Genomic DNA, 26,945 nt, shown 5'->3' on the forward strand with positions numbered 1-26,945 from the left:
GTGGCGACTTGAAGCATTGTGACTATGTGTAAATAAAGGTTGCACTGTACTGAATGACTTATTAAGCAATGTTTGGGTTTCTTTTGATTGTGAGACATTTTACAGGAGATACACAAATAGAAAATCTAACAGTGGACGTCTGGTTTTATATTTAGTTAATCGCCTGTATTTCTTAATCTTGGATGGTTCGTGTTGCGGAATTACTTTTTGAAACTGAATAAGTAAAAAGTAAAAAGCAAGAAAAAGATTATATAATGAATCTCTTGAGCCACATTGATTTATACATTGTTAGAAAAATTATCAGTTAAGATAATGCTGAATGTTTTGTGTGACCCTGCATACATTATCTTTTATTCAGTATTTCTTTTTCATCCCCAGCTGTTATACTATAAATCAACCCATTATTGAGCACAGCCATTATTGAGTCTGTACACTTGAGTGGTGGGAGCAACTACGATAACCACCCTATTTCTGGCACCACTGCAAAGCCCCGCTTCTGTGATATTGTATAGTGTTTCGCACTATCACATTTCACACCCACGGAGCCACTTTTTGACAAGTAGCAGGTCAAAGGTGGATTTCACTGTGTAAATATAAAATGGCACACCTCACTTTTTAGCTGAGATTTTTGAATGGCTTGTTTACAAAAAGGCATGAAACACGAGAGAGTGTGTGTGTGTGTGTGTGTGTGTGTGTGTGTGTTTGTGTGTGACAGTGTTTGTGGCAGTGTGTCAGCCAGATGGCCTGAGGCCTAGCTGGAGCTGTGGCTGGCTCTCTGAGCTGGGCTGAGATGAGATGAGCAGAGGATAAGCTTGGACTGGCCATGGGCTACGATTGTCCTTCACTCTGCAGGAATCCATTAAGGTTTCAGGGTCTCTTTAGCCAACACGCACACACACACACACACACACACACACACACACACACACACACACACACACACACACACACACACACACACACACACACACACACACACACACACACACACACACACACACACACACACACACACACACACGTGCCTGTGCCTGTGCCTGTTTAGTCTAGCCTGTCAGACTCATAATAGCTGAATGACAAAGTGTCTTTCCCAACACAAGCCATATGTATAGGTGGGTGTAATCCCATGCAGCGAGACCGTATGACTCATCTCTCATGGTATATAACACCGTATTATTATCCGTCATCTGCAAGACGCTACCAATTGTCACACAAAACGATAATGATATGAGCTAATTTGATGATTATACAAGCAGATTTGCATGGATGTGGCTGTGTGCAGGAGACAGAGGTTACACATTGCACAACCTGCAGGAGCTTGGTGTCACTCCAGGGCAGCTGGTAAAAGAGGCTGAAGCTGTTGGCTTCAAAATAGAAGCTCCATACAAATTGAGAGCAAGAGAGAGAACTGATTGGATTTGACTCATTATCCTCACACAGTAATTAAAGCCTGAGGGTAGATAGATGCTTGGACCATCAGACAAGAACATAATTTTGCAGAAAATCAAGTTACTCTTTGCATATGGTTTTTTTTTTCTCATGCATTCTTTCTCTCGTGCACATTGTTCTATACATATAAGATTTGATATAATTGATAAGAAAAGATAAGGTTATGCAACCAAGAGCCACAACCAATCCCTGAGTTATTATCGATATTAGAAAACCTTCAGTTTCTTATGTCAAAATGTAGTTGGAGGGCCTACATTCATAATTTTGAAGCCTTAATAATGATTATTTTTTCTTCTTCAATGAGATATCACCAAAACCTCTCCAGAGTGCTTTCAAACAATAAAACAAAATTCATTTTCAACAACTCTGACTGTTTGACCTTGGACAGTTATTGTCAAGACTTTATGGTGTGTTTTCTCAGTAATAACGGAGTGAAAAGCTTTGGCCTTGCAGGTGGCTCGCAACTTTGCAATTGTGTCACAATAAGAGAATATACGGGTAGCGCTCTGTAGCTGACTTATTTGCTGGCACTCTTTTAGTGGGTGAAACGTGATCAGCCCAGTTGTATCCCCGGCCTCTGCCTGAGCAGTTGTCATCCACTGCTACACATGAACCCAGCACTGTAGTAGTGAAGCAGTGAAGCACTGAAGCACAATGCCAGAAGATATTTTAACTGTGTAATATGTGCAATTAAAAAAATTATACACTGCTGATAATGTGGTTATTCTTGTCCTATCATAGTTATTAAAATCTAGGCATTACAACAAACAAGTGATTATCCTCCTTTTGTCCGGATACAACAAAGGATTTTTAAAAATACACTGCACATATCTGCATACGCCCTCAACCTCAGTGCTGGCCAAAAAGCTAAGTCCCCTCATGAATTTCAGGTTGGTTTCTTAGTAAAGCTGGCGAGGAAGAACAAGTAATTTTACAGTCATTGGACAGAAGTGAGAGGTCTCAGTGATGGGAATCCCTCTCTAGTAGAGAATCATCCCGACCAATTGCTGGAGCCCTTTATCAGCTTAGCGCTGCATCTTAGCGACTCACTTAGCACTGCGAGTTAGCGTAATGACTCGGTGGAGCGTGGCCTGTCACCACAGACAAGCTGAGGCGATGCGGCCAGAACTGTCACATTCAGGCAGCCTTCAAGCTGAGGAGTTGTGACAGAGTGATATGCTGAGACAAACTTAAAGGCCTAGCATGAGGGCGCAAGTTGTGCGGGCAGTGTGCGTTTGTGTATGTACGTGCGCGTGTCTGTGCGTATGGATGAGAAGGGGTCGCAATGGCCTCAAAGCTAGGATGCTATCTCATTTCTGTCTCCTCCGCCTGCCCGCTACAGGCAAAAGAGACAGAGGAGATGAGATGAGTAGTGACTGTGTGGCGAGTCACCAGCCTCGCTATAAGGTCAGAACACAAAGCAGCGCCAAAATGACACACATCCACTGTGATGGAGCCGAGTTAAGCTAGCACACGAGGAGGGATAAATGGAGCAGGGAGAGCAAATGAGACTGTGTAACAATAGAAAAGGAAAGAAACCATAAAACAGGATGCTGGCAGAAGATGAGCATAAAAGCCATTCTTTGTGGAGGCCCAAGGTCATGGACACAAAAGGAATGAGACAGACACGAGAAGGAGAGGACCTCTGATTATTGTCCGGATCTGTTCAACATATACAGCCTCTCTACTCAGCAGCCCAGTCCTCTACATGAACGAAATTACAGCACAGTCCATAACATTACATCATTCATAAGGGAATTAACTGTGCCACGGCTGGAAATGTGATACACACATATTTATGCGTTTGTAATGATGCGCGCACACACACACACACACACACACACACACACACACACACACACACACACACACACACACACACACACACACACACACACACACACACACACACAGAAATCAATTCTTGGAGGCAGATATACACACAAACCCAAAACCTGATTCATTGTCTACCTCGACAACTCCATGCATGAGTGTGTGTTGACAAAACTTTGCTGGGGGGGGGGGGGGACTAGCGGGCATAGAAGAGAGATTAAGATGAGCAGTTAAAAAGCTACTGAGACACCGAGCAACACACATACACAAACTTGAGGAGATAGGCGAGACGGGACGTGCTCATACTGTCGAATCGTCTCATTGCTGGCCCCAGCGTCTAATTATGCAATAAAAGTGCCTCAACAAGGGGAAACAGCATAGCCCGAAATAAAAATCAGCCCGCCTGAAAAGTAGGAGATTCACCCGGTGTAAAATATCCGCCATCTCTCCAGGGATGGGAGCTATGCTACAGGCCCAGCACAGCTCTATTCTGTTCTCTGTTTCCAGCACATATCACAAGAGGCAGGCCGGCAGACAGTGAGTCAGACCTAGATTCATATGAACTGTGGTGGAGCAAAACTGCAGGTGCTGCAGGGAAACAGCCACAGGGATGAGCAACGAACGGAGCAGAAACAGAGAAGCGGTGAAAGAAAAGTGCGGAAGATGGTGAGAGGCTCGAAAACAAGAAAGTGATAAGGAAAGGAAGGAAAGGCAGAGATAAAGTGCAGAGGAGAGAGGAGGAGGCTGAGTGAGTACTTGCGAGGCGGGCTGTCAGAAAGATGTGTGTGTGCATTTGGAAATGTTGCAAGTCGCATCCAGAGACCTGTTAGGAAAGATGAGTGTCAAAGCCCAACCCTGCCACTGCATTAGACACTTAATTAACCTCCTTATACGCTAAGCCAAAGGCCTGATGGTGTGGACAGTGTGTGTATGTGTTTGTGTGCACTTTTTACTCCGCATGTTTATGAGCTCATCGATCTGTTTGCAAGTATAAGTAGCTAACGACATAGCGGAGTGTTTCACGTGCTCCTGTACATCTCTATTAAAAATGGATTTGACTTTGAGACCCTGCTGGCTTCATCCTATACACATATGTCATCTCATTCACCTGGAGTGCAATGAACATATACAGCATGTTTTCTCCTCACTTTGCAATTTTTCAGTTACTTCAGCACCTTCCCTCAATCCCTCATCAAATTGTATCCACTCACAAACTCTCTCATTTGCCACCACCACCCATCCTCTTTGGGTTCATTCTCATTCTGTCCATGTCTTTATTCCTTGTCTTGTTGTTACTCTTAATCTCCAATTCCCCCCTCTTCCTTATACCTTCCATTCTCCTCCTTAACTACCTCTCACCATTTTCCAGCTCCTCCATACAAATCCATCTCTCTCTATCGTTGCGTCTCTCCTCGCCCCCGGTCTGCTCTCTGTGCCTTCAGTTCACAGCTGTAAGCTGCTGCTGATAATTATCAATCTGCATGGGAAGCTAATGCACACACTCTCAAGCACATGCCACGCTTGATATAAGGACATGAGCACCTCTGCTTATGGAACAGCACTCTTTGGTACACACACAAGGTCACAAAGCCTTAAAGTAACACCTGAGAGCAGAGAGGCAGCTTCCACACAACGGCACAGACAGAAACACACATTCCGATCCTTTATGTAGGAGCTTGTTTGCAGTACACAAATCAATGTACACAAACTAACATGCCACTGCCCACACACAACTACAAGCAAACACAAACAAAACGGTCACAAACAGACATACAGTGACTCTGTGAATGAATAAATAAATAAACACAAAGGCCCGGCCCCTGTGTAGCAGCAGACACATGATTGTGGTGTGTGTCATCTTCAAAGGGAGGTCTGAGAGAACACACCGCCACGCTGCCCCGGCCTCTCCCACCCTTTCCCTGCCACCCCCAATTCCCAATATATGTTCAAAGGCCATCCATTAACCTTTCACTCACACAGGCTTGTCTGTGATCTACTGCTCTCAGCCAAGGGCTTTGAAGAGCACAGCAACCCCCAGTATCAGCAAGGGATGGAGGGAGGGAGAAAATCAGAGATGAGAAAGATAGACAGAGGCAAAAGAGAGGGAAAGAAAAGAGAAAGGAATGACAACGACAAGAGATGCGCGCCGTTAACAGATGGCGGGCAGAGGGTAAGGAAAGGCAAACACAGCAGCTGGGGTGGAGGCAGCGGGGTTAATCTCGAGGAGGGAGGTTGGAGAGAAAGTGGGGTAAAGCAATAGGCTGGGGATACCTAAAAAGGGAGGAGAGCCACAATGTGATAGAGGGAATAGGCAATGGGACCACAGGGCCATGAGAGAGATAGACGGAAAAGGCGAGTTGGGGGAGAACATTACAACGCAGAGGGAGAGAGTAATAGCTGAGGTGTTAGGGGAGAGAAAGCAGAGAAATTGGATGAAAATGAGCAGTGAGTGTTCAGGGTGAGAGAAGTGAGAAGCACTGACTGCTGCTAATAAGATGGGGGAAGCAACAATAGCTTGAAAACATACACAAGAGGCACAGAGAACCGGGAGAGAGTGAGTCGTCACAGCACTGCTTTATTGCAGAATACAGAGGATATGCAATATTCACAAGCCACTAGATTAGCAATTAGTGTCAGTGAGGCCCATGGAATTCAGCTTTATGAAAACAGCTTTAAAAACATATTTAAAGGTTGTTTTTAGACCAAATGAGAGTGTTTACTTGTCTCAGTGAACACACAGCCAGTCACTTCTGAATGGCCTTGGTCTTTAAAATAGTATGCTTTTAGGATCAGAACTGTAACTTGTCTGTGCAGTACTAAAACCTACCTGCCTGTGATTCTGAAACTGAACTAAAGCCATCTATTACAGAGAGACAAGCTTTCGACGCTACAGTTGTACAGTTCTATTTGCATTAAAACAAGTCTACTCCTGAGGTCAATTCCCATATGATTTCAAAGCTGTATTACAGTCAACCGTTCCTGATCATAGTATACAGTCACCATGTAGGATTAATTAGAATGAATAAATCAACACAGCTTTAACAGTCGAAGGTAGAAGCACATAGAAGGAAATATGAGCCTGACAACCCTGTCACCATGAAATTAAATTCATTTATTACTTAAGTGTTTTTTTTTTTCCAATTACAGTAGTGTCAAATGTTTGCGAGCAGTGCTACGTTCAGAGACAAAGCTTTTTATGTTTATTTTTCAAATAAATGATGCACAGCATTCATGAACCACAGTTGCCGTTAAGGTGGTCTTACAAGTCACAGCACCATCATAATAAGCACTGCAGTCTCCAGGTTCACATTTATATCTGTGGTTTAAAAAAACACTCTGTTCTGGGAAAGGTTGTGGTTTTGTGGTGTAGCTTTAAATCACTGTGGACTGTGAATGTCTAAACACACCTGCTAAAAGGTATTATACTGCTACTTCTTAGTGATATCTAAAAGTGATAGTGAGTGAAAACTTTATGAAACAAGGTGAATTGGAAGTTTACAATAACTGGGTTCTGATTGCTGCTGATGAAGTCTGATGAACAAACTTCATGCTTTACTTCGCCTGTACCTTTACTTTTGAGATATGCTTGTTGCAAAAGAAGAATAAATGAAAGTGAAGTTATGGCTTTGCAAAAATGTGTATCATGGCAACACAATGTGCTGTTCAGCAAATTATACAAGAACGTGAAGCTAAGTGTGTGTAGCGAGGTTAACGGGAATGCTGCTTTATTGCCTCCTCTCAAAATATTATTGCTGCGAGCCTGTCGGAGAATCAATTCTTATGAATTTGTGAGTAGTCGCAGCTTTGAAATTATAATTCTGATATTAAAGTATTGCGAGACTAAAAATCTGTGCGTGCGTACGTGGGTGCGTGCGGAAATTTAATATTGGATGTGGGGGGTTTTTGTGTGTGTGTGACTGGCTTAGTGTTTTAACCTCGTGTTGAGCAACAGGCACAAAATAACTGCCAGCTCAGTTATCTTAAAAAGAATCTGGCTTGCAAAGGCATATTGAATACCTCATGTGGCCCTCCATGAAAACTAACTACTCACCCCTGCAATATAGAAACCAAAATACTACACAGAGATCAGAACCCATTCTGATACCCCGTCCCTTTTCAAGGGCTATAGAGAGAATAAGCACTTTAAGCAGATGTGTAAAAACAGCCAGTTTTCCATCCTTAAGTAATACCTACCATTTAGGGAGAAGGCACAGAGGGAAAAAAAGCTCGAGAGATGGAGAGGAAGACGGATCAAAATGTCTGCGCGTGCACTAAAGGACCAGGGGCCTTTCCACACGACTGATCTGAGAGCAAAGGCTTTAATACAGGAGAGATGAGAACAGATTCAACCAGTCAGCTGGCAGTTGAATCCTTGTATGACTGCCTTGCACACACACTTAATCACACAAATGCTCAAACACGCACCCATCTGGACATGCGAGCACTCTCATGTCAACACAAAAGACTCAAACAGACCTTCACATGTACACATCACTATGCACTGTACACAGAAATATGCGGTATACTGTATACCTGCAAATTCACACATTGACAGACACTGCCGACTGAAGGGGACTACAAATAGCCTTGTAATGATCTGGCTGCAACCACTGGTGCACAAAAATACAAACACACATGCACACGCCACTGCTTTCGCTCTGCTAAATGAAAGTTCTGTGTCAGGGCTTCATCACATCCAGCGCAGCTGCTTGCGATGCCTGCCACATTAAGCAAGCCTAATGGGCTTTCAGATCAACAGCACTGTGTATGAGGGGTGGTACATTCTCCAGCGTTCTGTGGAATCAGCGGGACATTCTGTTTGTCAAGGTACGCAAGCCAGTCAGTCAGGGCGACAGAGGTGTGGAGAGGTTGTTTAGTTTTTTTATATGCCAATATGATTATGTCCTTATTTGCTTAGGTTAGTACGAGTATTCACAGATGAGACTTTGCTTTTGCGTCAAGCAGTCACTACATTTCACATCTAAATAGAAAAAGAATCACACAGTGATTTAAAGGGATAAATATTCATCGTGTCAGACGGGCAAGTGATTGAGATTTTAGGGGTAGTGCAGGGAAACGGCGTGTGTACAAAGCTCATGCTGGTTAGGGACATTTGCACTGAAGAGCTGCTTCCAGGGAAGAGTAAACGTATGAGCGTTAAGGGTAAATATTAGATTGTGCAGCCAGAACCGAAGTGAGGTTAAAGCGCGGCAGATTAGTTGGGACACCAAGGAGAAGCAAGGGTACACATTAGACGGTAACACGGTGTGTGATGATCATGCAGGTTTCCAAATGAGCCTTGATTAGTCAGAAAGAGATTGCAGTCACTCGTCACATCAAAATCCTGCCCCTGTGGTTTGAATTCTACTTTTCTTGCTCACGTCTCTTTGTCTCTTCTGCTTCTCTGGTCATACTACAATGGAGAGCATGGATTTCGGCCAAAAATGCTCTGCCAAAAATATGTGCAACAAAACAGTGTGGGTGTGCAATGGGCATGTGTTAGTTTGCCTGTCTATGTGCCTGATTCCATTAGAAAAAAAAATATTTTTCTTAATTTTATCAAGCCAAATGCTGCCCCTGTGTTTTGAGGCTAAAGACAGATAACAGCCAATTGATTATTAATGTATTATTAATCGTCCTAAAGCACCAGATTCCCGACATAGTAGAAGGCTCAATTTCATTCAAACACACACACACGTGCACACACACACACACACACACACACACACACACACACACACACACACACACACACACACACACACACCAAGCAGCATGTTGCCAGAGACTACACGCACACACACACACACACACACACACACACACACACACACACACACACACACACACACACACACACACACACACACACACACACACACACACACACACACGACAAAAGTACAATGTTGGAAAAAGCGCAAATGAACATAGAAAGAACAACACTTCATCAGATTAAAACCAAACCAGCTTTCTCTCAAGGAATTTTAATGGAAATCCAAATCCAAAGCCCACAAAATCACCTTACTCACTGGCTTTCTTTCACCCCTCCCACTCCATCACTAGCTCCTCCCCATGATGAACAGTATCTCCTCTACTTCATCCTTTCTGTCCATCAAGCAGCGGCTCGTTGGCACAGAGCTGAGTAAGAGCGTGCAGCAGATGGTGTGCCGCTGTCTGTATGGCAGGCCACTAGCAATACTCCCAGTGGTCCCTCCCTTCCCCTCTTCGGCCTGTTGCCTACAAGCCCTGCTCCTTCCTCCATACACACCCTCCTGCACATGCACCCTCCAGCGTCACTACAGCCCAACCGGGTCACCTGCTGCCAGGCTCACAACGGCCAGCGGACACACAAAACATGAAATGAAATGTCTTATGGTACATGGCACATTCAAGGAGGTCACACATATGGCACCATTACATGCACGGATTCCCCCTCATTCTTTCGCCACGCTCCAACTACCATCAAGATGACAAGAAATTTTATTGACATTCTCACATGGGCTCTCCACCTCGCTCACACACTCTCTCTCCATCTCATGTGGAGACAGTTTGGTTAATCAAGCGCAGCCTTTCGAGCCTGGTCAGCAAGTCAATATACTCGCAACCTCCATCCCGTAGCTTCAGTATAAATATTACATCCTTATTGGTAGTAACCCAGTGAACCCAGTTACAAATGAAAACAACAGGAGGTTGTGTGTACCACCATCAGTTGGCTCAGCAAATCAAATGTAGTATAATGTGCATACAAATAATACTTGTAACTTAAACAAATAAAAAATAAACCATTAAACAATCTTTACTTACCCTGCGAGGATGGACCAATGCTGCTGAAAGTCACAGCACAGGTGAAGACGATCCAGACTGCAAGAGCCATGTTTGCGGGGGGGAAGGGTGAGAGATGGGGCTGGAGCCTGGAGGTGGTCAGCAGGCACAGGTGAGTGGGTGGCACTTCCTTAGCTTACACCCTCCCGGAGGGTGAACCTGCAGACACAAAAGGTGAGAAACAAAATAGAAAGTTAGCCCCTCGTACAAATCAGGCTGCAACTTTGTCGAGATACATGTGATATTTTCTGGTTTTGTGCTAAAATCTCAACTACACTGCTATTACGTAAGAGAAGCTTATTCTTCATTTGAATATATCATACTAACTCTGCACACAGCTGAGTATGCTTCAAACAGTGTGGCATCGTTAGCATGTTTATGTCAGAGACGGAAGAAAGGACAGAAGCGAAAAGAAGAGAGGCTCCCCTGTGGTGGTCAGGTAGCACGATCAGAAAGGAGATCTGAGGCCATTTTGTGCAGGATTGCATGGCAGCAGCTGTTGCCACCACCAGCTCATCACTCTCATTCGTTTGGTTGCTTGATTGAATCAGACATGCTACATATGTCCATATGTTTTGCGGCTGTTAACAGAGCTACATCCATGTGAAAAATACATGTCCTCTGCATGCGGCTGTGTGCGTGCATGCGTGTGTGTTTATGTGCATGCACACGAACAGAGACAGTGAAAAGTGGTGACTCAGACAGAAGAGCTTTAGGGCTTAAACATCTCATTTGCCTAATGAAATAAATCACAATCTGAAAGTCGAGCTGATTTTTTGACAGTAAAATCAGTTATGGCCCTCAAGGGGATGAAAGACAGAAACCAGTATGGATGGTGATGGTAATACTCCTCCTGCTGGGCTTCCTAATGAAAACTACTAATTACATGGATGTGCATGTTTGAATTGAGGTTGTGCAATTAAATTTTATCAAAACTCATCCATCCTCACATATATAGACTTTGTATCCACAATTCATTCATTGAAGGAAAGTTATTAAATCAATCATTATCCATCCATCCTCAATCCCACTTTTATACAATTCAGGATTGCAAGTCGTTGGGGGCCACTGACACGCCTACAGGCAATTTAAACTCACAAATTAACATCATATGTAACTTTTTTGCAAAATAGGAGGAAACCAAAAGACCCAGACTCAAACTCACAACCTTTCCGATATGAGGAGCAAGTGTGCCACACCCAACATATACATTTTTTCATTTAAAATGTGTTTATTTTTATTATTCTTTAAGGATGATATAACATGCTACACGAACACATCATGTAATGTAAGTTGCACACACACACACACACACACACACACACACACACACACACACACACACACACACACACACACACACACACACACACACACACACACACACACACACACACACACACACACACACACAGTGGCACCATAAATCTTGTTTACTGTAATCCAGCTAATCCACTTAATTTAACTACCACCAGCTATCTGGCGAATCCACCTCAATGTATATTGGAATGGACTAACCTACAAACCTGTTTAATCTTAAAAAAATTATTTGGAGCCAGAACTTGCTCATGCACAAAAACGCATGAAATATTATAAACCCCAAGGAGGATGGAATAATCCAATTTTGTAGAATATGTGATGTGATCAATCAGCGAGGAGAAAATGTAGTGAACGAATAAAATATTTACACAAATATATTCAAGCCTAATCCTAATCTTGATTACAAACTTGAACCAAAACCCCACACGAGACATTTGGGATTATACAAGTCTCTTCATTTTGCAATTATATAATCTTTTCATCCTGACAAATTTATTCAACATGAAAACACGCAGGCATGGCTGAGCTGACTTCTGGTAGGAGCGAGAGAACACTTTAAGTAACTGGGTGGCTTCACCCCCTTCTCTTCATCACCACTGATTTGGTTTCCCCTCAATCTCTCCAGCCCCTCCTGCTCGTGACCTTCTCTGATATTTAACCTCCTCCCCAGTGGCGATGCCGGCCTATAGCCGCGACCTGCCTGGGTGTCGCTGCGTGGATTAGTGTGTTGGATGTTGTGGAGAACAAGCAAGTCAGAATGAGAGAGACGCTGATGACAAATAGCAAAGAGGAAGAGGGGATGAAAACAGAACAAAGTGCAAATCACATCTCCGCAGCTGTTCTTCACGGTGTTTATTTCAACCGCGTACGCACAACCCCTGTACTAATGCTGCTTGCGCTTTAATTTTAGTTTGTTTGTGACCACCATCCACGGCCAGCAGCTGAGAGGAAAGGACACACTCAGAGGGAGGGCCGGAGAGAGAAAGAAAGCGCTGAAGAGCAGTAAACAAAAAGCAATAGACACGCAATGTGGTTGTGTAAAAACCCTCCCTGCTTGGTTCTTTCTCGCACCCCCCCCCCCCCCCCCCCGTCTCACTTTATTATTAATGGTCAAAAAGTGATTCCGTTCTGTACAGTGAGAAATATTTTTTTCTTCCACATTGGTGGTTTTAATAAAAAAAATCTGTCTTCTCTCTTGTTTCTTTTGACAATTCTTCTGTCTGTGCTTTTCCACAATAGCTCTCCTGTGGTCTCAAAAGATGACGAGGGCCCGGGAAAAAGAGCAGGGAGGGACTGCAGGTTGTACGCTGAGGGAGAAAAAGGTGCAGGCTGGATAAATTGATATACTTTTCCAACAAAAAGAAAACTGGCATTACACAACATTCATTTCTGTTGCGGGAGGAAGGGAATACAGGAAGAAGGAAGAAAGGAAGAATGAGCGAGAGGCTAAAGTGAAAGAAGAAAGACAAAAGGAGTCGTTATGACAGCCGGCTGAGGTAAATAAGAAATGACAAAAGAGAGGAAAGCAGAGAAAGCATAATGCAGAATGAATAACTAAAACAATGAACAGAAGGAGCAAAGGAAGTGAGCAACAGCAAATCTGAGGAAGGATGACTTTTTCTATAAGAAGAATAAATACAAGAAAAGGAGAGAGGGCTGCTGAAAATAGCCAAGAGAGAACAGCAAAGGAACGCTGAAAAAAAAATCAGCAGGAGGAAAAAAAAAAAATTCCTTTACTGTTTCTATGAGTCATTGTGCCTCTGGGCGGACGAAGGTTAGGAGTTTTTGGAGGGTGTAAGATGGGTGTCTTCGCCCTTCGTGCTCTCCCTACTTGGACGATGTTACGTGCCTGAGGCCAGAGGCTGACCTTTTGCACTGATCACATCCACCATTATTATCATCACTGTTTCTCTTCTAATAGAGCAGAACATCATATTCCTAAGAGACTCGAGCCTACAAAATAGAAGAGTGAACGGCAATTTCACAGCACTGGTGGAAAGGTGAGGGGGGTGAGTAGGAAAGAAAGTGGGTGGCAGGAAAACTGTCAGTAGTATCAACATAAAGACCAAAACGGAAGTTCTGCAAGCTGAAGCGCACAGCTCTGCCATCTTGATTTAAATGTTACACTCTGCTTCTTTTACTATTAATTTACAGGCTGCCTTGATCCAAAGTAAATAACCTCATTATCCACTTCTATTGGATCATTACGATAATCACCATGATCATTAGGATCTGTTTGCTTTAGCAGACATGCTCATCAAGAGCCAGTGTCACAAGGCTTTTTTTCTTTTTTTCATATGGGGTGGGGGCTACTGTTAAAGGCTGTGCATGTCTCGCAATAAAACCATTCATGTTAACCCCATCACTCAAATCACTTCTGAAGGGAAGAAAGAGGCATTTAGGAACATTACCCCTTCAGAATCAAAAGGCGAGAGAACAAAGAGTTGACGTAGACAGTTTTTGCTGCATAATTAGAAAAGCTGGTGCAACTCTCATGAGCCGCTACAGCTCCAGGCTTTCTCTCTCCTGTTTACCCCCACCAAGAGGAAGCTGATATCAAGGTGGGAGAGACAAGTATGATAAGTGTGAGTCGACTCACTTGATGTGTGTTTGTGTATTCTGTGACTGGCCAACCCATGAACAGAAGGCTGGAGATTCACACTGCTGATCAGACTAACAGTGCAGATTTGAACGTAAAAACCCTCCAAAAGCTTGCCAAAAACGCTTTGTATCGATGAAGCGTTTTGGACCCCGCCAACGCTGTAATTAGCATTTTGGTACGTTCGAAAATGAGGTGTGCTGTATGGACAAGTTAAAATCATGTGGGGCAATGAGGGGCAACGAGGGCATCGAGAAAACACAAACACAAATTTATCCAGTTGGGAAAACATTCATGATTGATTTAAAGACCTGACAGTCATGAATTATGACGGTCAGACACTTCATGCAAAGAGAAGTCTTTGCACCTCATGATGAAGCACCAGCGTTTCCCGTGCTATTAGGATTGATGTTTATGCCTCAGATGCTTCAACAACAAATAGTTGTTTCAGCAGCAAAGCTCCTGCTATGAAGGAAATGATTGCCTCCTAGCAACCGACACAGCCGAGTGTGCAAATCTGAATGACAATCACTCACTTACAAATCAGAAAGTGATGCAAAATGCTGCATTAAATATTTGTAATCAAGTAAAAAAAAAAAAATCACTGCAAATAGAAAAACCGCAGTCAAATCAGAATAAATTGGAAACAACTACTTTTTTTTTTCTCACAGGGAAAAACTGTTGGCATCCTGAAAGGCCAGCGATGTGGTATTATGTAGAGTATGATGGGGCTGTGGAGAATGACAAAAACCTATGCTTTGCCTAGGGACCCCTAAGCAATTCTACATCTGAGTCATCGGCGCTGAAGCTTTGTCACACTTGATATTCTTTTGTAGTCTGTTGAGTTTGGCAAGAGGAAGCAGTACAAAGAAGTGTAACAATAAATGAGGATGAGATGGAATTCATTAATTACTTCTTCACCTCTATAAAAGTAATCACTCGCCAAAGGGAATATAATTATCCTACTTTTCCTTTTAAAATTTAACAGACATACCATGAAATATCATTACCATCTGCAATCAAGCTTTGCTGAGTGGGAGGCTGTGTTTTCACTGTCAAACCTAACTCGTACAATGCTGAGATATGACTGTCATATTTAATGATTTAATGATTATTCAAATTCACCAAAGTGGCAATTTAGACTCACAGGTTACGTTGCGATTAAAATTGCCCATTAATGGAGCTCATGGAATCAGACCAATAAGATAAGAAGAGTTTTGCCTCAAAAATAGTGCTGAAAGTGGCATCATGGAAATTCTAAACAAAAGGCAATAAATATTTTACTCTCAACAAGAATAAATCCTTATCGCCGTGTAAAAAAATAAATAAATCATACCTTGAATAAATCGTTGTCCTCCTAACCCTGACATTGTTTTCCTCCGGTTGGGCCTATCGCTAATCTCCCTAATCCTTTTTGGTGAGGCTATCACCAGCAAGGACAACATAATAGCATTAGGTATTACTCCCTCACAACAACTTGATTCTATTACATTTGCATTGATGCTCAACGGCCCGCATGGTCTTGGCCATAGTGAGAACTGATAGCCTGCTGTAATGTTAACACTAGAGCAGTTATTCAGGATGGATAATATTGTTAAGATAGAAGCAAACACACAAGCACATTCAGGTCAGATCATCCCAACACTTCCCCATTTACTGGGGTAGGTCAGTTAAGGCTGGACTTGTGGTGTGGTAGTATCTCACTGGCTACAGCAGCAGGGCTGTTTATATAATGACACCATTGTGCTGTCTGTGTGCAGATGGAACATCAGAGCTCTTGTAATGGCCTGTGTATTAGGGCCAATGTGTTTGATTACTGACTCAGGGAGAGCAGGGATAGGCTGTGTAGTCAACAGGGAATAAGATTCCCTCCAAAAGAGCAACCCAGGGAAAAAAAGACCTATTTGAAGAAAAAGAAGGAAAGAGGGAAGAGACAAAAAAAACAGGGGGAGACTTTAATGGAAGTGTGCTTTAAGGGAATGCAAATGAGACAAGGGAATCTGCAGAGCTGCAGAACACAGCGGAGGGATATCAAACAGGGCGAGTGAGGCTGCCAACGAGGTAAAGGCAAAGGGAATGAGGTAGAGAAAAAGAGAAAGAGCCACTCTCACTTTATTCAATAGACACGCCTGTACAATTCTTTTTCCTGCCTCAGTATCTGCCCTTGGATGTAGTTCTCCACAAACCCCAACCCACACACCCCCACTCATCTCCAGAGCCTACACTTTGACTATTATTATTTCTGAAATAGTAGTATTCTAAAAAAAAAAAAAAAAAAAGCTGCAAGCAGGAGCGCAATATTCCTGAGTGAAAGCAACACATGCTAATCAGAGTGAAAGAGAATCTGAATGCGGTCGACAGCGTGTGGGAACAGTGCTGCATCTGTGAATGAGTGACAGATATAGTCTGCCCCTAGCCAGGAAGCCAGTCAGTCTGTTCGTCAGCGACGACGCCACAAAGCAGAGAGAGCGCGCTCCCCGGCCGGGTCCTCAGCCTCTCCAGTGTGGCCTGTGATTTATTGTGGCTGCGGAGAGCTTGTCACTGTTCATTATTACTGATGCAACAGGAGGCAATGCCACCGCCCATCAATGCTGGCCTTGTGATGCCCACCACAGCTGCCAGAGGAAGCGACCTTAGCATCCACCTGTCTTCTCACACTCACACTGCAATAATCCCCACTTTAATGAGCACTAATATCTTACAGGAACGATGCATCTGACCTCATATCTTAAATAATTGCTGCCCAGCAGAAACAATATATGATGGTTGGAGCTCACAGAAGCCACATTACCATGCAAAATTATACAACCTCATTATTATTTTATTAAGTTTCACTTCTTCATTTTTATAATTTGCTTGTGTTTTCTTGCACTCTTTCCACTCTTCTCCCTAGCCACACAATCAAATAGAAGATGGACTCTATATCCGTCAACCTGTGCTGTCAACTGTGTCAGGGGGAGTTGCGTTGCAAATCAATGAAATGAGATGAATAATTCACTATGACTATTAAGTCCAAACAACAAGTGATAACTGCCCGCTCCAACATTAATCTTATGAACCACCGACAATGGATTATGATATAACATGGTAATGTTATGAAATTGCACTCTCTGGTGAAGCACCATCCCACCCTTTGCACTGAGCTGCTCACAGATGTCACTCGGCTGTGACTGGCAGGCTGCCACCCCGAGTGCCTGTGCACCGCCAGGCCCAGCTAGATCCATCTTCATTAAGGACAGAAGCACAGTGAGTTGTGTGCGTTATTATCAGTGTCTATTAATCTGAAAGCTCCAGTAGGGCAACCCCCGTCTCACTGTAGCACTACAGTACACAATAACAAAGCATGCCCTATGTACAGTACAAGCACAGTGCAGATGTGCGCCACAGAGACACACATGCAAGGCCTCCGTCAACGCCTGCCTATCCAGAGCTTTTTCCTCCGATAATGAGTGCAGCAACAGACTTAAACAATTTGCAGATAATGTGTTCTCACTCCTAATTGGGAACGATAGACAATAATTACATGAGGAAAAAACTCATTTGTAATTGTTTAGATACCCTTGGGATTCAAACAGTAGACAGAGCCTCCTGCATGCTAGTTTACGGTAAGGTACACATGATGGTGGCTCGGAGAGTTCACACACATGTTCCACACACTGAATCGCCCGACGGGGCACCACATGTGATGTTGACCCAGTTTAGATCTGTGGCACAAAGTAGAGCAGGGATTCAGAACAAAATAGACAGTGACATTTAAAAATAGGCTGACATTCTTTTCATGTCATTGCTGTGACACATACAATGGAGTCATTCCTCTTTTTGTGTCGAAGCCACTAGCCCCTAATTATTCTGTTACATCTTCAACTTGCCACTAAAAGATTCACACTTGTTACACCAGCCTGAGGGGGGGGCAACTGCATATTGATATATAATTGATAGCAATCCAACATACTATTATGGTGCCATCAAAGTGCAATGACTGTAAAAATACTTGAGTTTTAAATCTCAGCAGTCAGCTAACTAAGTCTGAGTTTGTTTTTTAAATAGTTTGATAAGATTTTGCAATATCTTGCAGTTCTGATATTGCAACATGTGATTACCAAAATACTGACATACCTAATTACATTGCAGTGTTACAGCTTCATGGTGCTTCTGGTTTAACCTGTGAATGTGGTGCTAAAACTAAGATGTTCATATCTGGATTTCTAGACAGTGCATCAACCCATTTAGGCCACTTTCTGCCATGCTTGAAATGTTGAAAGTGCATTTCCTTGAACAGTTGAAACAGCCGGAGCTATTCAGTTGTTTTGCTTTGCCAGAGATCGGGTTTGTATTAAGAGCATTTTTCTTAATGCTTATATTGGACTGTAGTGTGTGTGTGTGTGTGTGTGTGCGTGTGTGCGTGCGTGCGTGCGTGCGTGCGTGCGTGTGTGCGTGCGTGCGTGCGTGTGTGTGTGCGTGGGTGTGTGTGCGTGTGTGTGTGTGTGTGTGTGTGTGTGTGTGTGTGTGTGTGTGTGATGTATCTAATTTGATAGTAGTGACCCCAATCTGCCTGCCAAGGTTATACAGCTTTAAGATGTGCAGAGTGGGCATCAGGAGATTCTGACACAGCAGGCCTTGCTGACATGCCCCAATTCTAAAACATGGCTGTCAGTCACTTCCTTTCTCTCTTCCAGTCACTTCCAGTCAGTGTGTACGTTTGTAACACACACACACACACACACACACACACACACACACACACACACACACACACACACACACACACACACACACACACACACACACACACACAGACACACACACACAGAGAGAGAGAGAGCGAGAGAGACGTTACTTTCCTAACCTTAACTGTGACCTTAACCTACACGCTTCTCAATTTTGTCTTCATAAAACTGAGATATGCCATTTAAGTGTGTAAACAGATTTAAGTCGCCACAAGAGTAATAAAATTCATGTCCACACACACACACACACACACACAGTTGCGAAGAAATAAATTCATAACTGAAATATAAGCATATGCACACAAAAGCCAGAATTTTACAAATCCAAACTTATTACTGAGAACCACCAATTTAATCATTTATGGCTGTAATATGAAACAACTGAATGAGTGACAGAGAAAATGAGTGAATTTGTGGAAAAACTAAATTGGAAAAGATGAAATTGAATTAGTTTTCATTTTCTTTCACTTTGGGTCATCCACGCAATCAAACATGTAAAACTGCATACAATAGTGGTCTGAGGTCCACTGGGTCTGATTATCAAGGGCTCGTGAGTATAACAATACACAGCCCAGAGCTTAGGACTTAACTCAGTGGGTCGGAAGCACATGCAGTATTCTGCCACCTTATTACCAACAATGCAGTGCTGGGAACGTTTTGCTCGAATTCACACCAGGTGAACACCCATTAGTGCATGGAGAGGACCCAGAAGGGCTAAGCCAACCAGCTTCCTGACGAACACTCAGACTAAAGCTCAGTAGGAACACACACAGGTGCATCCTGAAGAAACACAGCTGCAAACACTTCCATGCATTCATTGGAAGACAGTTGCATATTTGTTGCTCGTTATGTACGCCCGTGTAATTGTGAATTACACCTTGAAAGACATACATCCAGAAACACATTCAATTGTGCGAACACATGAATCCAGTTCTGCTACACCTCGCAATCTTTTTCTTTCTTTTCGAATACTAATTTTTTCCCTCATTTCCTCTGGTCCCTGGAGGCACAAGTACATCAGTTCATCGACACATTTCGTTCTGGTTGGCGGTCTCTCTGGAGCCTTCTGTTTCATGCGACCTTTCTCCCTCTTCGTTCCACAAGTCTCGCGCGTCTGGTCACTCTGAATCACTTCCTCCGTCTGCTTTTGTTCGCTTAAAAAGGTTTGGCAGAGAAAGGGAACCGAGCACATAAAAAGAGATGAATCAACAGACATCTCATGGCGCCCGCTGCTGCTATCCAAGTGAAGGATAGTACTGTTTGTACTTATCCACCTTATCACCCCTCCCCCTCCACATATCTCTGCTCAAGCTCACGTCTCTGTCCCTCTACACCCCCACTACCTCGGTTTTGTACTTGCATGCTCCCTCCATCCCCCTGCAGTTCTCATTCTATTCTCAAATCTTATCATCAGATTCCAGTTTGCTTCATTCCCTTCAATAATGAAATAGTTTTTTGATTGGGTTAAAATAAATAGCTGACAACCAATCAAAGAGGAAGTTACATTCCTTACAACAGCTGCTTCTACCATTAGGTGGGACGCTATGGTGGCTCACATGAATTGAGGAGTGAGTTGAGGCTCTGATCCCATTGAAAGAAAAAGTAAATTATTCAGATGGCACTCACTTTTACTGCAAATTCCCTCTAAACCAGTCGTGTTTTAGCTCTGTGGGGGAGACTGATACATCGAAGAAAGCAATTTTTTTTCACATTTTTCTTCACAGATTTATAATGCAAAAGAGGCACTCAGTGACAGCACCGCTCAGTCATAAACTGAAGCAGATAACTAAACACATGCAAATGAGTTGATTAGCTAAATATGCAAATCAATTCATTATTTGTAGATATCATTTCATATGTTAATTGGAATAGTAGCTCACCATAATAGATACATTATATTGCACTTTTTTATACACACACACACACACACACACACACACACACACACACACACACACACACACACACACACACACACACACACACACACACACACACATATATATATAGAATAATAATAATAATGTAATGGGTACAGATAAAAAGATAAAGACAGCAATTAGTTCCCTCCATACGTCTCTTAGAGTCCCATTGATCTGACATATGGCACTGACCCAAGTTACAAAAGAAAAAAAATCAAATTTTCACATTCACAAAGCTGCAAAGCTGAACAGTGCTTCTCCGAATATCTACGTCAAAGCTGAACGCTGGCTCTGCACTCGGAGACGATGGGTGTGGAGGGAGCGCTGCTGGGCTGTAAGCTCTGTAGGTTTTGCTTTCTCTTTTCCCTCTTTCACTGTCTCTCATCCCCACTGTCTCTTGGCCCCCTGACCTGTGCGGGTCTCACGTTCCTGACTCTTCTCTTGGCAAGCAGTCGATCGATAGATGGATCTGACTTTACCCTGACTCAATAACCTTTCATGCACATCCTCTTCCTCTAAGGAGTGGGTGTGCATGAGCGTGTTTGAGTGTGTATGCCGGTGGTGGAAGGCTATGGGTCTGCATGTGCAAGTTAGTGCTTGCAAGGCATGGTTTTGGGGTGTTTTGGCAGAGCTGCTGATGTGTGTGTCTGTGTCTGCCAGCTTCAGTCTCTCACCCCGGGGCCTTGAAGTCACGGCAGTGAGAAAACAGATTGATTTCTCCCCTCCCACGCACAAACAATTAACTACACAGCGCTCAATTAGACACACGCTGAAGACGCCTCCAGACAAGCCTTTGCCTTGACCTGGGATCTATTTTCTGCAAACCAACCTATAGTACTTCATCTCACCAACAACACATAAAAGGTGTTGAAAGTGGTGGGAGCCTGTGAGAGAATATTAAGATGGTGTTTATGTGTTTTGCTCAGGCAAAATTAGCTCACACGTCGTTCATAGCATCTTCCTTAGATTAGGTGTCCCAGCACAAAATGAGCTAAGATTATCTTTAATGATGTCAACGGTGTGCAGTTTCATTATCACTGGCGTTCACACACTGCTCCACAGCTTGAGCTGCGAGCTGAGTAAGCGGAGCTAGGATGCTAATTTAAAGGCAGGGGAATTCCAGTGGAGCGTGGTACTCTGAGTATCAGTCACCCCATGTCCACCTTGGGGACCCATATCCACGTAACACATGTTGATCATCCAGTAAAGGACAAACAAGGTTGTCATCCCTCTGTCAGCTTTCTGTCGCTTTTCATTTTTCCATGTGAAACACTCCAGTGAGCATGTCTTTCTCTGTATCTCTCTTCTTTTCCTGGAGCCAAGACATTTTTCAGAATTTCAACTGTGTCCTCCTACTGCTTCAGAAAAACAAGCTCAATTTGTTGGCTTCCTCAGAAAAGATGACTTTCGTCTGTCAATTCAAAACAAAGTAAAAAAAAAGAAAAATCTTTCATTTCCGTGCATGATGATTAATCAATGTACTGGTGAACAGTACGTTTCCACTTTTCACCTTTTTTTGGTTGCTTTATAAAATTGCTAGAATCCACTCTCATGGGTGTCATACATTTGGGACTGTGCAACAAAAACACTAAATGAAAAATGTGCAAATAGACACAAATTAAAACAAGTTTTTCTTATTAAATGTAGGAAAAATGGGACAATCAGCACATTAAAATTGAGACTATTATTTCCACAGATGCTGGCATTGATGTTAATTGTGATCCACTGCCACATGGCTAAGTCATTCCAGGCTTTAAGTGTGTCATTCATAACAAGCTGAGGGAGATAATAGAATTACAGAGCCCGTGTCTGTGTGCACGCATGTGTTTATGAGTGTAAGTGTGAATGCATTTATGTGGTTATGAAGGTGAAATCAAATGAAATACAGAAAGAAAAAAACTGAATATTGAGAGTATAAGCTCCAGTGAGAGTCAACATTTCTAATTATCTCACTGTCACGTCTGGAAGCTAAGAAGATAACACCTGAAGTCAGCAGGGTGGCAGAGCGGGCATACACACAACACGATACAAATACTCACACACACAAACCAGTCTCATAAGCTCATATACCTTCGACCACCTGCACCTGCATGCTGGGCCCTGAGATTTGTCACTCTCTCTGCATGACTGCCTCCACCTCTCACTCTGTTTCTACCTTTCCCAATTTTTTTCTCCTTCTTTTGTACTCTCACTCTCTCTGTTTGAAGTATAAGTGAAGTCCAGCTTGTGAGCACTCACCTGTTTACTTGCATACACACTGATGTCAAGATGCTGCACCAGCCTTGTCCCTGCTCTCCTTATATGCCTACAAAACCAACAATACATTTCACATTTCCATTGATGTTTATCCTTGTCATGCCTACTGAACAGGGCTCATAGCCTGTGGTTGATATTAAATCCCATGCTGAGGGGCGAGATGGTTACTCTACTGATCAGATAAGCGCCAGAGGGAATGAGGATGGATTTAAATTGTTTTAGTAATAACAACAGTTCACAACCCAACCCCCATATGTAAGCAACTGTACATAACAAAAGATGGATTTGAGATAACCTGAAGGCTAGATCACCCTGTTACCATTCATATGTAAACCCCTTTATAGTCTGAGAGATATTATATGACTTTACATGCCATTACTACAACTTGCTACATCCTAACACTTGCTTCAGGTTAATGAAATATTTCCAGGTTTGAGTGTTACAGTAATATATGATGGTGTGAAGCTTATTAAGGTAGACTTTCACTGAAACTATCTCTTGTTAGTCTACCCTGTTTCTCCTCTGATGCCCTGGAGAGGGGGTTTCTGTAGTGACAGCCACTTTCTCATTACAGCCTTCTTTCTGTCACCCAGAAATGTACAATCCCGCCGGTTTGCTAACCTCAAGTGGTGTGAAAACTGGAAAGAGCTTTACTATAGGTCTGGGTCAGAGTGACTCACTGGGTGCCCGGGCTTGGGCTTGCACTCTTTGAGAGTGTTTAACATTATAAAGGCATTCAAACAGGAGAGTCTTGAAATATTAATCAAGTTAGAATTAACAGAGCTGTCAATCACACTCGCACTAGTGCGTTGTCCTCGTGCCCTAACGGCATAGGAGTCCGTGTCACTGCCAGCATTTGCATAGTAAAACCAAGACAGAAATGTCAGACATATCTACAACACATCCACAGTCGATAATTAAATTAAAGGTTTTAGTGTCGTAGCTGAGAGGTGTGTCGAGATGTGTGTGGCCTCTAGGCACATTCATCACAGCAGCATCCCGATCAGCAGCACAGTCCACCAAACTCTACCACAAAATTTCAATCTGCTGATAGTGCAGCCCAACTAGCTGGTTTCACCCACACATAGGTTCAGGGTGATTCATGGCATTTACCCCTCCCAGCTTCCAAGAAACTCAGATCTCTTTTGTTGTGACATCACAGCCAGGGCCCTGATTGGATCCAAACCCAAATCCTGCAGTCTGAATAACTGTCTCAGTGCTTCTCTGGATGCCTGGATGTTAATCAGCCCACCTGCACTGCCCATAAAGAAACACACACACACACACACACACACACACACACACACACACACACACACACACACACACACACACACACACACACACACACACTGAAAGTACACATGCACTAAGACAACTATGCGTACACAAAGTGACATTCAATCAAAACATGCCCATTCATAAAAATAAGTAATTTAACTGCCAACCACTACACCTTCCTCCTTTCAATCTGTCTTTACTTTTTATATGTCTTGTCAATTGATTTTAAAGCGCTCCTTTTTGAAGATTATGGCCCTTTAAAATCTAAGTGCCCTTGTTTAACTTAGCTTAAACGACTCTCCGTCTTTGCTTCGTGGGTTAGGCCCCATTTCAAGATTTCTGAGCACTGTCCTGGGAGACATAAAGAGTATGAGAAAGCAAGGGCATTCTGAGAGAGGAAGAGAGAGCAAAGAGAGAGACAGTGAGAAAAAAGCTTGCTGTGCCATGTGTCCATCTCTAAGTACACTGAGGCTTTTACGCATGTATCTACTTATGCTCACTATCTCTATTTTGCTACATGAAGCAATCATCAACCCCTAAGTGCAGGTATTCTCTTTTAAATACAGTACAAATTGATGTTAGCTTCTACTTGAGTCTTGAGAGGCACTGCTGAAGCCTCCCTACCTGGGAAATGAAACCAGAGCGCTCCTTGATTCCCTCCTTTTCCTCAATTCCCTCCTTTTCCACAATTCCCAAAGGATTGCCTGCAGCTCGCCTCTCTAAAGATACCCCTGGTACACGCGGCCGCACCAAACACAGTTCCCAGAGGACAGCTGCAGGCTTTCTGCAGTGTCCATCCATACAACTGGACCACCAATCCACCGCTCCACAGTCTTTGAGCTGCACATCACTTTTCACACTGTGGCATTACTGTTGTTATTTATTTCAGTCCTTCAAAATCCTCATCAAAAATTCTCCCCTCTGTTGTTTCAATATCTTCTGTTTTCTTTATGCACTTTTGTGTTGTATCTGCAATCTGAACAAACACTCGCATCTGCAGCTTTTTCCCTCCAGAAGTGTGGGGGAGAAAAGCTCAACCCTCTCATAAGCCTAAAGGAAACAGAGGCACAGAATTTGGCGGCGGGACAGACCCCCTGCTGCACCTGTGCCCGCTCAGGCAGATCAGTATTTAGTTGAGCCCGGCTGCTGCCCTCGGGACAATGAGAGGGGATGGAAGGATGGACCGAGGATTGGAGAGGAAGACTTGGACACTATTCACCAGCCTCTGTGCCAGCGTTACAGGTCGAGTGGACCAAATGTCTACTCGCTGGCACTAACACACAGCTGTTTGGTGATCTGCCTTTGGGCCAGCCCCACACAAACATACAACCATGAATGTGAAGAGGGACACATTGAACATCTTGTCCAACACCGCCAATGCATTTTTTTCCCCCCTTGACTATAAAAGAAGAAAGCTTGAAAAGGAGCGTGTACATGGAGAGATAGGACAGAAATTGTAGTTATGTTTATCTGTTATTTGGAATGACAGGACATTACATGTAAAGGATAATAGTGCTGTTTAACTGTACTTCCACTTGCATCACCTTACTTTGCAATTCTGCGCTGGTTGATGTGTCCCTCAGTCTTACCCTAACGTTGTCATTACAACAGAGAAACCTTGAAAATTATGAGAATGAAAATTATGAGAATGTCCTCCTAGTGACAAACACTCCCTCATCCCTAATCCCTCCCTCTATATATTTAAGAAAGCTGTGGCTCACACCTGTTCCCCCTTTATGCTTGGATGCGGGAATCACGATGAAGGGATAGCACTGAATGTGTTATCTGCTTAGGAGCTGTGACACTGTGTTTCTATGGTAACACTCCGCCCAGTGTTACAGTCATTTCAATGTCTTTTCTTTCACTGCCAGTTATTCTCCACAACAGTCTAGGTCTTTGGGAGAAAGGAAGGGCCAACAGAAGTAGTCCATAAAAAAACAAGTCAAAGAAAGAGGCTAAACCCTCCCATAAAGCTCACCCAATTTTTTTATTAGCATGTATTCTTCCCAAATGCTCCACTTCTCTACTTAGGTTATTGAGGCTAATATTAATAATTTGAGGATGTTCGTGTGTTACCCAATACCCACATTTAGAAGTCATTATTCACAAAGGAAGATTTAATTCATGAATCCATTCGGCTATTGAGTAAGAGCTATGTTTACATAATTATGCACAAAATAGACATTTATCAGAGTGGCACTGTTTGTGCCTATGTGTCCTCCTGAATAAATGAACATAAAAGCATGTGGTGAGATACTAACACCCTCCCCGAGGAGTCTGGTGTCCTACGGGGACGTCGATCTACCTTGTGACAAACTGTTATTCAAATCAATACGGCCCACTATTGATCGTTCGCTGATGATCAATGTCTCCCTCTTGTCTGTATCATCATTGCAATGAGTGGCATTAATGAGTCCTGCTGCTCCCGTTATCCTGGCCTATATATACTTTCACACCTTTGAATTTTGCACTCACACAAACTGTATGTTCTCTGCAACATGGTGGGAGCTTAATAATGTGTAATTTACCTAATGAGATCATGATGTGCAAAAAAGCACATAAGTATCTGTGTGTGTATACGCACCTGCTTGATTACACAAAAGGCAGAAATTGTGGTGTGAAGTCTGTGGAAGAATGATAAACCCAACTTCAGTCCACACAAGGAGAAAAAGACAGGAGAGGTTAGAGACTGTACACTCGCCATATCACTCTCCTTCATTCCCCCAGGCTCAG

The 26,945-nt window shown here is 43.2% G+C and overlaps 1 protein-coding gene across 1 annotated transcript in view; it reads right to left on the reverse strand.

The window, feature by feature from the left end:
• The window catches only part of adgrl1a (adhesion G protein-coupled receptor L1a), an 89,435-nt gene that overhangs the window by 41,290 nt on the left and 21,200 nt on the right, over nt 1-26,945 (reverse strand). Inside the window, exon 2 of the mRNA XM_080487590.1 lies at nt 10,090-10,266. Within this exon, the coding sequence (XP_080343716.1) occupies nt 10,090-10,159 (70 nt within the window). The 5' untranslated portion in view covers nt 10,160-10,266. The remainder of the gene's footprint in view (nt 1-10,089; nt 10,267-26,945) is intronic.

This window comes from Lipophrys pholis (genome assembly GCF_963383615.2).
Source record: "Lipophrys pholis genome assembly, chromosome: 19".
Taxonomy (NCBI): domain Eukaryota; kingdom Metazoa; phylum Chordata; class Actinopteri; order Blenniiformes; family Blenniidae; genus Lipophrys; species Lipophrys pholis.